Here is a 16,178-nt window from a genome sequence, read left to right as displayed (position 1 = left end):
GTGTAGAGTGGTCAAAGAAGAATGCCTAAGACTTTCCTCCTTTTCTGAGCACTGCATGCAAAGGAAAGGAGCCCTTCTGCTTGTTAGGGATATAATGCAGTTAAACAGTGAGTATCTCCAGGGATTTATATGGGCTTAGGTTTTGGTTTTCATAGCTGCTAAAATGCTGAAATTATAAAATTATCATGTAAAATTTCTTATGTCAAGCTTCACTCCTCTTGGATAGCTGTTACTGTTCAGTTTGCAGTTTACCCTGCGTCTCTGCTTTGGGTTTGTGGATGTTTCTTTTTGTGTCCTTTTATTTTAGTTTTGAAAAATAACAACACAAAGGCTTTGTATAGGGGCTGGACAAGGTGTTACTCTTCAGTGAATCTGAATTGCGAATCTAATTATTTGAATTAGAACCACAGGAGCCTCAAAACAGCCGTCTAGTTGGAACAATGTGGATCAGACCCTCGTGGCTCTAAGATAACACTTAACTGGCTTCAAAAAGAGCATATCACAGTATCTTCTCACAGCAGTGCTCCAAAATTGAAAGACGGAAGCTGAAGAGAGAAAAAACTTTCTTCCCTAAACTCATACCCCAAAAAAACACCCACAAAACCATGAACAGCACCAAAAAAACCCTAAAAACCCAAACTGAAACACAATCGACCTCTAGAAAGTACATGGTGGAAGAAAATGTAAACCATTTACCATCATGTAAATCAGGTGGCCAAAGGCACATGAGGCTACATACTGCTCTGGCTGTTGCTGAGCTGGGCCAAGAGGTTACTGTCCTTAGGCTTTTTTAGTGCTCTGTTTCCTGAGGAAGATGGAAATTGGATGAAGAGCTAATGGGGAATACACAGAGAAAATTCAAACCCACAGGATCAGTGGAGAGAAAGAAGAATACAGAGGAGAAGTATAAAATATATCCATGTTGACAAGAGGGAGCTGCTGCTGGTCAAACAAGGCAAACTTGACAAACAGGGGGCTTTGATAGTTCTCAGTGAAATGGTCAGATTCTAGTACAGTCTAGTTGTGGGGAACCTGGTTTTGCATATGTGGGAATACTTGGATGTAGCTCTTTCCAGAGTGACACACCACACATACATTTCCCACCTGCCCATTCCCAAGTGTTCCTGATTTGCTAATTTTACTATTAGAAATGCCCTCATGTTTGCTAGAGTAATGATCAATCCTTTAGACTTTGACATATTTACTAGAAGTTTTTGTGCCTTTTTCCATTGGAAGCCTTGCTGAAGGGAAATGTTTGAGCTGCAGTTTTCCGTGTCCCCTGTGTTTGAATGGCATGCTAAATCAAGCAAGGCTTTATGAGTAACGTTCCCCTTTTGGTTCAGGTGCACTTCAGTTCCATGAGAGGACCAGTAGCTCAATTATTCTTAGTGACAAATGCAAGCAATAATAATTTTGACTCAGTGCCTCTGTACCCCCAGGTAATGTCAAGAAACGAAAGCAGTGCCATTCTTGACGCACTGACACCGCTCATCTCTCTTTGGAGTAGTTCTGATCTGTCATCAATGGATGTGCCTGGGACTTTTCATATGTCATCACACACGCACATTCTCCATCATCCAGAGAAAAAGATTACTCAGAACCACTTGTTATTCTTTTCTGTACAATTGCATTGGTGCATCATGGGGAGTTGCGGTGTATAGTGAAAGGGGGAATTTGTGCACAAATTTCCATTCTTTACAGGCATCCGTCTGTTTCTAGCAGCAAAAAATAGCTGTGACTAATGCTGGGCCATCAGTTGTCAGATCACAACAGAAACCCATGGAACTAAGGTGTTTCAGGAGATCTAAAGGGGCTGGAATATCTGGAAAAAAAAGTAGCTGAGATGCTGACATGTGCATTCAACACATTTTAAAGGCTACTTCAAAAGTTGTTTAGAAATCCATGAAGATTGTTTTAATAAAGAATCTAGAAAACTGTATGGATATGAAATGGTTGGCAGCCCAGCAAATATAAAAAAAAAAAGGAAGAAAAGTGTGGTGAAAAAGATTTGCAGTCTTTGGAATACATACTGAACTTTTTTTTCTCAAAGCAATGAAGTACTTGTTTCTAGAAAATAACAGAAGTGTAGTAGGGGGCCAGAAGTATTTTATTTTCTGTTCAACTTGCCTGTAATCTTCTTTGACAAGTACTAAAGTCTCCCTTGGACTTCAGTGGGATTTAGTTCAAGTTCTAAATTATGTAAAAGAAAATAAATCAATCTTTAATATTGTGAGAATGTTCTTGCTGCACTTGACTGACAGTCACTTTTTCCATAGCTGTGTAAATATATGTGTGGAAGCCCAAGTCCACCTGTTAATTTTTGCTTCATTTGTGGCTTCTGATGCTTTCTCCCAGAAGATAAAGTTGTTTTTCATTTCATAATCACTATTCTCTTTAATGGCATCTGTTTTAAAATCACTTCTTTAAAAAAGGTGGAAGTCCTGTGCTTCAGCAGGTATTTCCCCATGTGAAAGAACAAAAGCCTGTATAATTATTTGTATTTTTAAAAAATTATGCAAAATCCAGATGCATATTATGAGATAGGCTCTCTTCTATATTTCTAACTGTTATGATTTTAACACTGTCTGTCATTGTGTTTGGAGATAGACATCACTTTGTGGTTAGCGTTCTATGCAACTGAAACATTTAGTTCTTTAGAACATTTAGAACTTAATTCTGTTTATGGTTATGTCACATTACTGAGACTGTATTGTATTGTGGGTGGAGTGCAGCATGTACTGATTTGTATTGGCTAATAGTATTCATGCATTCACCAAATTTTGTGAACTTTTTGTATTGTTTCCCTCAACTTTAGCAAAGCTATGGTCACTGTCTCTCACAATACCTTTGTGGCAAGCTCAGGAAGTGTGGATTGGATGAGAGAACAGCAAGATGGATTGAGAACTGGCTGAACAGCTGGTACAGAGGGTTGTAACCAGTGGCACCAGGATCTTGTCACTAATGGTGTACTCCAGCAGTCAATACTGGGCCCAGTGTTGTTAAGCTTCATCAGTGGCTTGGAGGAAGGGCAGATGCCTCCTCCTCACTGATGACACAGAGCTGGGAGGAGTGGCCAATACCCCAGAGAGCTGTGCAGCCCTTCAGAGGGAGACCTTGACAGGCTGGGGCAGAGAAGAACAATCCAAAATTCAGCAGAGGCAAATGCAGAGTCCTGCACTTGGGGGAGGAATAACCCCAGGCATCAGCACAGGCTCAGGGCTGACCTGCTGGGAAGCAGCTCTGCAGAAAAGGACCTGGGGGACCTTCTTGTAGCCAAGAAGGACAATGGTAACCTGAGGTGCACCAGGAAGAAGAGCACTGCCAGCAGGGAGAGGGAGGTGATCCTGCCCCTCTCCTCAGCCCTGGTGAGGCACATCTGGAGAGCCGTGTCCAGCTCTGGGCTCCTCAGGACAACAGAGACGTGGAACTCCTGGGGTGGGTCCAGTGGAAGGTGACAAAGATGACAAAGGGACTGGAGCATCTCTGTTATGAGGAAAGGCTGTGGGAGCTGGGTCTGTTCAGTCTCAGGAAGAGTCACCTGAGAGGGGACCCCATCCCTGTCTGTCAGTGTCTGCAGGGAGGGGTCAGAGGGGACCAGGCTCTGCTTGGAGGTGCCGAGCAACAGGGCAAGAGACAGTGGGCAGAAACTGATGCACAGGAAGTTCCACCTGACCATGAGGAAGAAATTCTTTTCTGTGCAGGTGACCAGGTACTGGAGCAGATTGCCCAGAGAGGCTGTGCACTCTCTTATAAAGGAGGTATTCAAGAACTGTCTGGACACAATCCTGTGCCATGTACTTTGGGTTGATCCTGCTTGACCAGGGAGGTTGGACCAGATGACCCACTGTGGTCCCCTCTAGTCTGACCGACCCTGTGATTGTGTGATAGGTGATAGAATAATAGGATAGCTGAGGTTTGAAAAGCCCTCTAAGATCATCAAGCTTAACTCTTAACACATCACCACCACATTCACCACTAAGCCATATTCCCAAGTGCCACATCTGTGCACCTTTTGAATATTTCCAAGGATGGTGATTTTACCACTTGCCTGGGAACTTTGTTCCAATGCCTAATCACCCTTTTAGTGAAGAAACAGAATAAAACTCGTGTTATATAATTGTAAATGTACATTTGCTAATACATTCTGAAAGTCTCCACTTTTTTTTTTGCTGAAGACAAAAGTGAATGCTCGCAATAGTTGTTTACAAAATCTGCCAGGTAAGAAAATGCAGAATGCTGCCACAGTTCTGTGTATGCTTCTGAGTATGAGCTTCAGTGGACCACTTCCTCAGCTGATATGTGCTAAGTGGGATACAATCTTGCAAAAGCTCCAGACTAGAAATCAAGTTTATTTTTCCCTACTTCTATTGTTTTTTCAAGAGCTCCACTGAAATGTAATGAAGTGTTTCTCAGCATAGCACTCATACGTACCAAGTGATGGAGTATCTTGCTAATTTACTTGTTCATAATCTGTTGAAAAACCTAACATCTATCATTCACTCATACTTGTGGCAGTTGAACACCAAGTGGAGAGTTTTTATTAAATTTCTTTGTCATAGCTGTAGTATTGTAGTTTATTGCTTATTTTTCATGAGTTGTTGAAGTTAATTTATATTTTCTGTTTTCAGCATAAAATGAAATGGTTGTCTTCAGGCTGTGACTTCATAAGACTTGTCTTTTGGTGGTGCCCATTAAACAGGAGATATCTCTTTGCCATAAAAAATTTCTACTTCTGGCTTCTAAGTCTCTTCTGCTGTTTTTTGCATGCATATAATCTATGTACAAATTGGAAGAAAGACTTGACATTGGAGTCTTTTTCAGTGTGTTTAAATTTTAGTTTTGAATTGTACTTTTTTTCACATAGTCTATTTCACATGAAGTCAGTTACAGAAAAAAAAAAAAGTTTCTTTTTCTGTTAACTAATCCATTTTTTTTTTGTGTAAATAGTGTAGCTAGCTTTTCATCTGGTCAATACCTAAATGTCTTCATCTTCTACCAGTTCTCATGGCACTTTTTCAAAGGTCATGTATTCCAGAAATGCAATTTGAAAGTTTTTTTGGGTGCAATCCCACAGTACGTCTGCTGAAAATCATAGTTTACCTTGTATTTGTGATATGATTTATTGTCAGGTGATAAGGTTTCAAAGTGGATCTCAGAACAGAGGGTGTTGAGACTGGCTTGTGTTCATGGTGAAAGGCTTTTTGGAACCAATTCTATTTTGACTGAAGAAAAAGGCTGGTCAGAAGTAAAGCAATATGAATGGTCTGGTTTCAGGATCAAATGGTGGTCATATGGAAGTGAAGTAGAAAAGGAGACTAAAGGCTGTGTCAGTAATAGGAATCCACTGAAGAATTGTAAGCATTTTCAAAGATAAGAGAACAAAAACTTGAAGATGGAAGTATTTACTGTATAATTATAGAACAGTCATGAAATGTTGATCTGCTGTGGCATGTTGTGTGCAGATACTGAAAATTTATGAATGTTGTGAGTTTATAGCTAGTAAGTGATGAAAGAATACAATCCAGTGGCATCTTTTCAGCTGGATCTTATTCCTTTCTACTTCTGTATTCCTTCTACTTCTTATTCCTTTCTACTTCTTTCTACTTTCTGTTTCACCTAGAAAAGAGTAAAAGCAACCTGTCTATATCATGTTGTACTTTCAGAAATATGTAGATCACTAAAATTGTCCTTTGGCGCGAAGTTGTCACCAGCCTACTTTTTTTTTATATCAAAATTTCAGTAATATTTTTCCATCACACCAACTTGTTCAAAAGCTGACCGAGGGATATAATCAATACCACAGTAGCTTTTCATATTTTAAGTTTATCCATCGCTTGCTTTGCTGAGTTTTAGTATTCTTCTTGAGGTATAAAATTTTATGCTGATTGCATTACATCATTAATGAGCTAAATCTGAGATTTTGGCATATTGTAAACAAAATCTCTTGTGAATTCTGTAGCTTCAGATGTATTATTATTAAGTCTTATTTACTCTTTTTTTGTATTTTGTTATAGATTGATGTTACCATCAGATTCCACATGACAAAAAAGATCTTGTTCTCTTTCTTCAGCAAGTTTGCAAGTGACAACATTAGGATATAAATCTCTGGCTCTAATAGAGATGACTAAAACTGGAATAGAAACTAGATCACAATTTCCACACTTAATAAGGCAGTAAGTCAGTTGTTACCATGGGACAGAGCTGGTTGAATTGTCATAACTATTCCAGAGGCATAAATCTTAGACTTGCACCAGATGCTTCACACTGTTCCTGCTGTGCAAAACAGCTGGAAGTTCAGCTTAAAGGATTTCTTTCTTAGAGAGAAACAATGGGTGGCACAGAGCTGAGATAACCTGAAATTGATGGGAAGTGACATCCCAGATACAGCATCACTGTTGTGTCTTTAGGATGTGTATTTGATCCTGGGGTTTGTATCATGATAGGTAAAACTGCAGTTCAAGCCTCAGGAAGCAATCTTACAAATGGATATCAGGAGGTGAAGCTGGCTGGTTTGCTTTTTATGAAATGCACTTTGCTGCAGTAACTTTTGCTTTGCTTTCTTTCTCAGTTTTCATGAGGTTTTTTTGGGTTGGTGTTTTTTTTTTTTTTTTTTTTTTCCCTGGAGATGTGGTTTTGGGATAACATTTTGCCTGGTAGTATAAGCAGTTAAGACTTTCCACTCCTTTTTAACTAGCTTTGAGAAATTGTACTAATATCAAATGCAGATGAATCTGCTTGTTTTGTATTCAGTTGGGAAAAATTAATTTGAAAAATGCCAGTTACATGGTGCATACCCATCTAGTTGATGAATTAGTTCTCCAATGGAGATGAAATCATGCAGAATAATTTTTCTGTAGAAGGAATAGATATGGTTAAAACTCATTGGAAAATTCTTGCAATAAGATTCCTGTGAGTAAAATTGTTACTAAGCCAAGGCTGTTAATGTTAATTTTATTTCAAGCAATAAGAATCTTACATTAAAAACATGACAGTTCCCAGTAATTTCTCATGTAATACTTTACTATTTCTTAAATTACAAAAATTTTACCAGGTCATTTCAAGTATGAAGCTTGTTCTAAGCTTAAGGGTTGAGAAACATATGTACTGCAGGATGTCTTCTGCAGAGGGTCTGAGCTGAACGAAACAGAAATAACACCATCATGGGGACTTTGTTTACACCCCAGATTTTAACCATTCCTGTAGCTAAAGCAGTACAACTGAGTGAGCAGGGGTGAATGTGTTTATGGGAAGGGGGATAAATTATACCACAGTAAGCTGTAGTCACTGCAGTAAGGGTGTACAGAGGAACTGCATTGCCAGAAGGAAAAATCACTTCCCTCACTGGAATAATCATGTACTTCTATGTGAGGGCCAGGCCTAAATTAATTCCAGTTGCATTTCTGAGTTCTTAAATGAGAAAGCTGCTTCAGTAAAGGCTTTCTTTGGCTTTGGGAGGATTTGACAGTGAGAGGTATTGAACATCTGCATCTTCACTGAGGTCTGTGCTGTTTAAGGTGCCGTAAGTCATCACGGTCTTGTGTTTGTGGCTTGGCTCTAAATCTTGTTCAAGTCAGTGGGAAAATGCTTGGGTGGCTGGAGGTCAAGGAGCCCTTGGAGACCCTTGTTTGCCTGGTATATCTTGTTCTCTGACAAATCAGGTGTGGAGGCAGTAGGAAGCAGTTTATCCTGAGAGCAGAAAAATGTGCCGAAGGGTGGCCATGTGTGACAATCACAGAGGCAAGCTGAGATAAAAATCCAAGTTTTGTTTTGTTCAGTCGTTTTATTTCCACTTTTTGCTTCCATGGTCCACACATAACTAATATAAGGTGGTAAGCTGAAGCAAAGTTACTACCACCTCTCTCTGGGGGAGGTGGGTGGGATTTGTTCTCCCTGTTGCTGGATTCACTGCCCCTGGATCAAATCCTGAGTTGAACAGTCAGGTTTGAGACTATTTTTGACCTGCATTTTCATTAACCTTTTAATTTATTCCACCTCACAATACAAAAAGTATGTTGTTTGGTTACTAGTTTCTGTTTGGCAGTGCCACAGCAGCTGCTGGCAGAGATAACCACACGATGAAGAAACAGGAAGAGAAAACTCAGTTCTGTCGGGTTTCTGCACATGTACCCATCGACTAAGCAGAAGTTAACTTTGAATTCAAATCCAGCTTTTAAGTTATGTTAGGTTGCTGAGGTCCTTACCCAGCTGAGTTTTGACCGTCTGTACTCATGGAAGTTGTGAAACCCTTCAGCCCCTGCTCTTGTTCTCAGTATTAGAACAAACCCATACACAGAAATTCTGGAGGCAGCAAAGAGGTGTGCAAGCAGCCAGTCTAAAGGAGTAAGGCAGAAGTACCTCTTTCAGCAGTAGAAGAAGGAAGTCATGGGTACAAACATGTCATGGTTACATTTCTGGGAGATGGGGTTTGTGAAAACAGGCATGCAGTTAAATTCTCAGGAATTTTTGGGGCTTTTTTTTTTTTTTTCTGCATCACAGAGCAAAATTCTCTTTACATGACAGCACTGAGATATAACATTTCCTTATTTTGGAATATTTCCTTATTTAAAATAGTGGTATTTTACATGGTGACAGCTTAATTAGATTTAAATAACACAGTCCTTAGGGAAAATACTCTTAAGATGAGGGAATACAGATGCTGCCTATTCAAAATGCCTAAAATATAATTAAAACAGAAAAGTCATAAAATGTTGCATTTCACAGTGATGGGATTTAAATCAGCAGTTGTGTGGTCACCTGTAATAAATGCTCCTTCTGCTTCACTTTATGACAACATTTGCAGCTGTTGAAGAAACAGGCATTATTCTGTTTTAGTCAAACAATACATAAAATATTCTAGAATAGATGGTGTGCAAAAACAGGTGACAGAGCTGCGTGTTAATAGATCAGCTTGTGGAAGCAAGTGTGAGAGACCTGCTTTTTCATGCTGATTGCCTCTTACAGTTACTGGATTATGAAAGTGGAACTCATTTAATAGAAACCCTTGAGAGAAAAACATTAAAAATCATACCTGGCTTCAGTTTCTTGTCTACATGGAAGCTGTATTCATGTCATTCAGAAAGATTGTCTGAACCAATTTTCAACAATTTTTCAGCAAGTGCAATACATACCAAAACTCTTTAAGAGGATTGTACTAGCCTGCTTTGGCTTAACTAACTACAGACATGAACCCACACTGTATATTATTTAAATTTGTAAGTTGACACAATATATAGGATTTATAACTGGAAAAAATATGAATTATACAACAGGGACTTTTCAGTGTGCTTCATAGTTGAATGTTTTTTAATGCAAAATTAAGATGTGCACTAAACTTAAAACCAGAAGGACTTGGTGGGTAGTTAGATAACTGAGCAAACCATCACATCCATTTGTCCTGCTCTCAGCAGCGAGTTTAGTGAAGATCTCACTGGAAAGTAGGGAAAGCAGATGTGAACTGAGCTGCAGAACCAGGATGGTGCTTTTGAGTGACTGTTTTGTGATAAAACAGATTCAGGGAATCCATATAGTGAAGCTGCTCTTCAGTGTGACTGTGGCTGTCTCAAATTTTAATTTGAACACAGCTTGACAAAAAAGTACAGATACTACATAAAATGCAGAGTTTTGATGGAAGAAAGGAGTCCAAGACATCCAGAGCCTTTGCGTAAACTATCAGAAATGTATAACAATGAGAAAAGCCTCCTGCTGAATCTTGCTTGAGTCAAATATGAAAACCAGATAGAGGAAAAACTGAGCCTTACTAGTTCTCTAGTTCTGGTGTTCAAAGAGTGACCTTTTTTTTAATCAGACACACACATATTGTGAAATGTTACTCTAAAGGGAATATAGTGCAGCCTTGATACTCCTTTTAAGGACGCTGAAATCAGGATGTGCCAATTTAGCAAAGCTTTCAAAATGAGCATGATGCTTTTTATTTTCAGCTGAGCACTTCAAAAGCCATCAAAATAGATGTTACCTTCTGTTCTGGAAACTGTCAGGAAGCTATAAATAAGCATAAAATAATACAGGAGCAGGAAAAAGTGTTGTGCCAGCAGTTAATGTTGTTGTTTCTAATTTTTTTTTTTCTTTTTTACAGTGTGTCCTATTCAGTGCATGTCTCTGAGGATTACCCAGGTACAGTGCAATATTCTTGCCCATGACACATGTACACGTTACCACAATTTGCTGCATTCAAATAAGAATATCTGAAAGGGTGTTGATGTCTTCCAGGTGCATCTTGTACTAATCATCTTCCATTAGTTAAGATTATTTTCGCAGCCACTTCTCCTTTTCAGGCATCATTTATCAGATGGGTCAGGGTGAGAACACAGGTTCACAAGTTTAGACAGACTGTAGCTTGGGGTGCCAGAGCCAACAGGGGTAGGAGTGAGAAAGCACCCAGCTTCTCTTTGGCATGGTAGGTGAGTGTTGATCTTTGAAGAGCCTGAGCAGGCTGGCACAGGGCCAGCAGAGCACTTGGGACCTTAATGAGGCTGCCGGTGTTCTCTGAGTTCAGCCTGCAGGTTCTGCTCTGGTGCCTCTTGGGGTCAGTGGGAGCCAAGTGCTAGTGTGCAGCTCCCTGGTGTTGGCTCCAGGGGTGTTCCCCAGCCCTCAGGCCAGCCTCCCTTTCCTACTTTGGGCTGGGTTGGCGAAGGTGTTTGTGTAACCACGTGGCCAGTCTTGACAAGGGCTGTTATTCATAGGAAACAGAAGCAGGTAAGAACAAAAGCAGGTTTTCAGGGAGCCTATTTCCCCAGTTTCCTTCACAAAAACATTGCAGAGATACTTCAGGCAGCACAAGCTATCAGAAGCAGAGGAGAGAAGCAGGGATGACAGGTGCTGTGCAAATAAAGGTTTATGGTAGTACTGTTGGACTGCACCACATTGTGTGCCTGTGATTATTTAACGGTGTAAGTACCGTGGATGATATGAAACCCTCTGTCCTTTTTTGGTCTTTATCTGTAGCTTTTCTGAAATGTTTCTCAAAGAAATATTGTTTCTTTTAGAAGCTCTAAAGAAGTGTGACTGATCTTCTTCACTGATAAGCAGCAGATTCTGATCAAAACACTAGTGTTTGAAGCAGATAGAGAAGAAAATCAGCAGTGGTGCTAAAACCAATGGATTCTATGAAAGAAAGCTAACAGCCTTTATTAGATTTATTTTTGAACCTGTAAAAACTGGAGGAGAATGATATTAGTCTATTCAACATTTAGAAATAGGAGAAACTGAGATTCATGAAATGCACAGTCATACCAGTGATAAATGGATTTACTGAATATGAATGCTGCATTGAGCTGACAATGAACAGAGGGACAAATAGTTGAAAAAATCTTCAGTATGTCTTATTAAGAGTTTCTTCCATTAAATATCACAAAATTTGACCTCTGGGAACCTCTAAAGGGAATATAATGCAGCCTTAGTAAATGGTAAGCTGAAGTACTGAACCAGCAGCAGTCACTTGCACAGCACATGAGAGCTCATTTCCTGGCAAACTTTTCTGTCTGATAGACCTCAGAATTTCCTTGTGGGTGTTATTTGCACCATGTTCTGATAGCTGACAAGCCTGAGTGACTTTAGTGTCCCTAAAGCCTGATGAATATTCTGTGCCATCACACCCTATATTTTAAAGGCAGATAGTGTTTGAACATTTCACACAGTAGTTAGCTTGGAGCAGAGAGTAAACCAGTACATGTTTACTGATTAAAATCTAACCCTTCAGAGCTTTAGAAGAGCTGATTTAATTCACAACTCAAGCTTTTGCAGGATATATATGTGCTTTATGATGAAAAGATGTTCAGTGTGTTGGGAATAAGGACTTTTTACCATTTTGCAGCTTTGATCATAAAACACTCATTTTGACTCAGTGAGCCTGATTCTTTGTCACCTGTTTTTGTCCTAAATGCCTAACCTAACATTACTCCTGACTGTGTCTCCCTTCTCTGACATGTATCTTAAGGAGGATTTCAGGGACACATCAGACTGGGATGGTGTCAAGTCTGGGAAGCTCTGTGCTGATGTCCTCAGCTGGAAAATGTTCTTCAAGTAGTGCTGCAAGTTGATAGAGTTCAGAGCAGCACATGTTCTCAAATTGACTTTCTCAAAGTATAAACCTTTGCAGATTAAGGTTAAAGTCCATTAGTGCATAGCTACAGCAAACTTTTATCCTGTGTAGGTTAAGATAGAAATACAGAGGTGATCAGATTTGTAAATCCAAGACAAGGCTGTCAGAGTTGATCATCAGATAAGTTGCTAATACATGCAATAAATATATGAAAATAGAAGAGATTAGGCCACTATATTAGTGATGTAATTGAGCTAAAATGATACCACCAAAAGTAAATTTTAGATGCTAAAAGAAGAACCTTGGGTAGCATACATACTCCCACAGCCTGCTTTGCTGTAATGTTGTCAGTACTTTGGTACTGACAACAGTGTGTAGCTGTTGCTGAATTACTTCTTGAAGCATCAAATACAGGCAGCTGAGTTTTAAATCGTGCTATGGAAACTGTAAAGTGACATGACAGCTTTCAATAATGGAAGGTGTTTGAAAGTTTCATATTAGTGAATATGAGTGAAATATGAGTGAAATAGAGTGAAAGCTAAAAGTGTGCTCACAAAGGTACACAGAGGACTTAACAGGAATAGTGTTGAGACAGTAATGTCTGAAAGTTATATATCCATTGCTGGAGTTGTGAAAACAACTGGAAAGTTTAGAGTCAGATAATAACCGTTTCAGCAAAGTATTGCTGTAACATTTTTCTCTAACATTGACACAACTGGGGAAAATAATCCTTCTAAGGAGCTGTTACAGAATACAACATCAATGAGTAGACTGAAGTCCCATTAATATGAGTGTATCATGACTCCTGAAGGAACCAGCAGAGCAGCAAGGGTTTTGCTAATGAATTTATGTTCAGAATGATTTGTGTTGGCTGACAGTAACTTATAGAACTGCTGTAGTCATTTATCCCAGTGATTTGTAGGTTACACACCTTTCTTAGACCTCAATAGATTGCAGCAGACATGGAGAGAACCAGTTTGGCAACAAGCAGTTTGCTACATCCCTCCATTAGTCCAGGGACTATGTCCTCCAGTGAAGAGGATAGGTGTTCCTGCGTGTCAAATGTTAGAAATGGGTTGTTGAAGAAAACAAATCAAAGCCATTATCTTAATCTCAAGTCTCATCATGTCGATGGAAGGGGAAAAAAATCCTAATAAGATGCCAAATAGCAATGGAAAAAAAAAAACAGCTTGGCAGTGAAAGTCATATTATCCAGCTGCCAAGAAAGAGTGACAATGGACATAAAAATATAATTAAAATCTATAAAACATGTAGCTGAGCAGTCCTTTTTCCATATATGTATGTCTGTTCTGTACAGAACATACTCAGTTCCCAGTTTTCTGTACAGCAATAAGCTATTGCACAAGGATTTTTTCTCTCCCTTCCATGTATGTAATGTTAGGTATATTTAGAGCCAAACAATGGCCTCAATTATCTCAGTTCATTAGACTATAGCAGCAACTTACCCTCCCAAAATTGGGAAACAGATATGCTTGTGCTGCATGTGCAAGGTGGACTTGGAAATGGTGGTGACAAGGTGGAGAAAGTAAACAGAGGCAAGGCTGGTCTTGTAGAGAGGAAGATGCAGCTGTCCTGTGGCTATAGCTCACAGCCCCACCTGCCAGCAGAAGAAAGTGGGAGAAGGAATGACTGCTGACAGAAGGGACCCCCACTTAGTTCACACGATGGCAGGGCTGTAAAACATGGCCCTGTGCCCAGAGTGTAGCTGAGCAGCCACAGACTGATGTTTGCTGTATCCACAGGAGTGCAGGGTTTGGGCATCAGTGGTGCTGGCGTCCTGCAGCATTGCCCCCACCCAGTCTATGTGTGTGGAGCCAGCCACAGATCCCTCAGGATGCCTCACAGAACAGCCCAGGAGTGGGAGTAGCCAAAGGTGTGGGACAGTCAGACCTGGCAGATGTGTGTGAACGTGGCAGAAGGGCTGTTTCTCAGGTGGCAGCCAGGAAAACCTGTCTGTGTGTGCAGTGTAGCTGCCGCCCTGCCCAGCCTGGCACACCATGCAGGGAACAGCCCCATGCTCCCTCTTGATAAAGCTGGCTCAGAACTGCTGTGATACAAGGGATGGTATTACTGAACTTGCCTCCAGTTAATGTTAACACCTCTAATGTTTCACTGGGAGCACTCAAAAGCTTTGAGCTTTTTAAAGCTTTTTTTTTTTTTTTAAGCATAGTGCAGCAATATGCTTAAAATTGCATGTGATTTCATGCACATTGCTGATGTGGGATCAAAGTGTTCAAAACTATAATACATAAGTCCTCCTTTCAGTTCTCTTATTTGTCACTTTATCTGTGATTATCTTAATTGTCAGCCTTTCTGCTCTAGAGCATAGGTTTCAATTCAGCCCAGATCATTAGAAAACAAAGTATCATTACTTTCATAAGCAGTTCAGCAATATATGCAAAATTGGCTCCTGCAGATAGTACAGAAAACCTGCTACTTCTTGGTTTTTGTTAGTAAACATTTAGTTGGAAAGCAGAAAAACCAAACCAAAGGGAAAAAAAAAAAAACCACAAAAAAACCAACAGACACACTCCTCAGTCTAATCCCTACATTTTAAAGGAAAATTTGGTCAAACAGAGTTATCATACTCATACATACCTCTTTTTTTGTTAAGTGGGAGGGATTTCTTTTCTCCCTGAGTCAGGCAGCAGAAAGGTTATCCACTGATTAGAAGACACTTCAAATAACCTTTATGTGACTAGGCAAAATGAAGCACAGGTATTTTGCATAATTGGCTGTTAACACCCAGCTCTCAGTGCAGCTTTCACTCTGCATATGAGATCTCGCTTCAATTTTGGGGTCAGACATAGCAAAAAACATAGAATAAGTATTAATTTTGGAAAAGGTTGGCCACTCTAAGCCTTGTGGGTTGATTCAGAGCAGTGCTTGGTGTGATTCATAAAAGCCATGACATCAAAGTCCATGGTTTTGCTTTACAAAGATTGGGTCTTAATCTCCCATACTTCTTATAATATTTTTCTTTTTGTTAACAATTTCAAGGGGAAATAGCCAAACACACCAGGAAGGTGATAGTGCTCAGCTTTGCTAAGCATCTGGGGAGTGATTCCTTTTGGTACAAGTCTGGGACAGGAAAACATTGGAAGGGGCTGACAAAGCACAATGGAACTTCACCATGCAAAGTGTTTTTCTTTTGTAGATAACACTTACGTTTCCAGTTCTGATAACGATGAAGATGTGTTAGTTACAACAGAGCCAATTCCAGTAATTTTCCACCAAATTGCTACAGGTAATCCTATGTCCGGAGAGTTTTGTCAAGTTCATAATTTTGGAGGAAAGATAAGATGTTATCTGCATTTAGGGGGAGACATGATGTTAAAGTGTTCAGCTGTACAGTTTGCTCTTTTCTCTGGTCTTGTTGGTCTCTGGTCTAGTAAATTGTCCTACATTTCAGAATAGAAGAAAATAAAATATTTCTTTTGAGAATCACCAGAACTGTATGCAGGATGTATTTTTTGCTTTTAATGCCTTGCAGTCTGTGCTAGGGCAATTCCCCTTGAATACAGCTAGAGGTGCCTAATACTTTCCAATTAGGAGTTTTTGTGATCATTTGCTCAAAACTTCACTAAATCTTCACCTTACAGGTGAAATACCACTGCCTCTGGTGAATTATTTCAGGAAATGGTTCAGCTGTTTCACTAAGTTCAGCTATAGAAAAATGATTTTTTTCCCCCAATGATTTTGGGGCCCTCTTATTATAATTTATTTCCTTATTTTCAAGAAGTACTTGATACATGAAAGGGTATGCTTGTCAGACATACAGGCACATTTATACAGTATTTTACAAAGATCTGTGGACACTCTATGGAGACATTTTACATTCTAGCAGAAAAATTCTCTGATTATTTCAGGCTGCAGAAGAAACAGCACAGAGCACTCTTAATTCTGGCAGTTCTTCAGATAGGAACACTTGACTTTGTAATTTTTTATTATTTTTGTAATTCTTTAGGGCATGTTTTTGCATAACATAGAATTACTTTGAATTCCACTGGGGGACCAGTATGATCTTCAGTCTCTATCTCATTTATACAGATGTAAATCAAGAGTAATGTTACTGAAGTTATTGCAGTGACACACAAGC

General features: G+C 39.5%; 1 protein-coding gene and 1 long non-coding RNA gene across 3 annotated transcripts in view; both read left to right on the top strand.

Annotated features, from left to right (window-relative positions):
- LOC310922625 overlaps nucleotides 1-16,178 on the top strand; it is a 275,851-nt gene that overhangs the window by 163,405 nt on the left and 96,268 nt on the right. The gene's annotated exons all lie outside the window — the stretch shown is intronic.
- Nucleotides 1-16,178, top strand: part of PARP8 (poly(ADP-ribose) polymerase family member 8) — a 115,823-nt gene that overhangs the window by 47,595 nt on the left and 52,050 nt on the right. Inside the window, exons 3-4 of the mRNA XM_083883305.1 lie at nucleotides 10,094-10,131; nucleotides 15,237-15,326. Of these exons, the coding sequence (XP_083739431.1) occupies nucleotides 10,094-10,131; nucleotides 15,237-15,326 (128 nt within the window). The remainder of the gene's footprint in view (nucleotides 1-10,093; nucleotides 10,132-15,236; nucleotides 15,327-16,178) is intronic.

The sequence above is a fragment of the Zosterops lateralis genome (assembly GCF_965231275.1).
Source record: "Zosterops lateralis genome assembly, chromosome: Z".
Classification (NCBI taxonomy): domain Eukaryota; kingdom Metazoa; phylum Chordata; class Aves; order Passeriformes; family Zosteropidae; genus Zosterops; species Zosterops lateralis.
The sequence above is the reverse complement of the archived record's forward strand: the minus strand, read 5'-3'. Positions and strand labels throughout refer to the sequence as shown.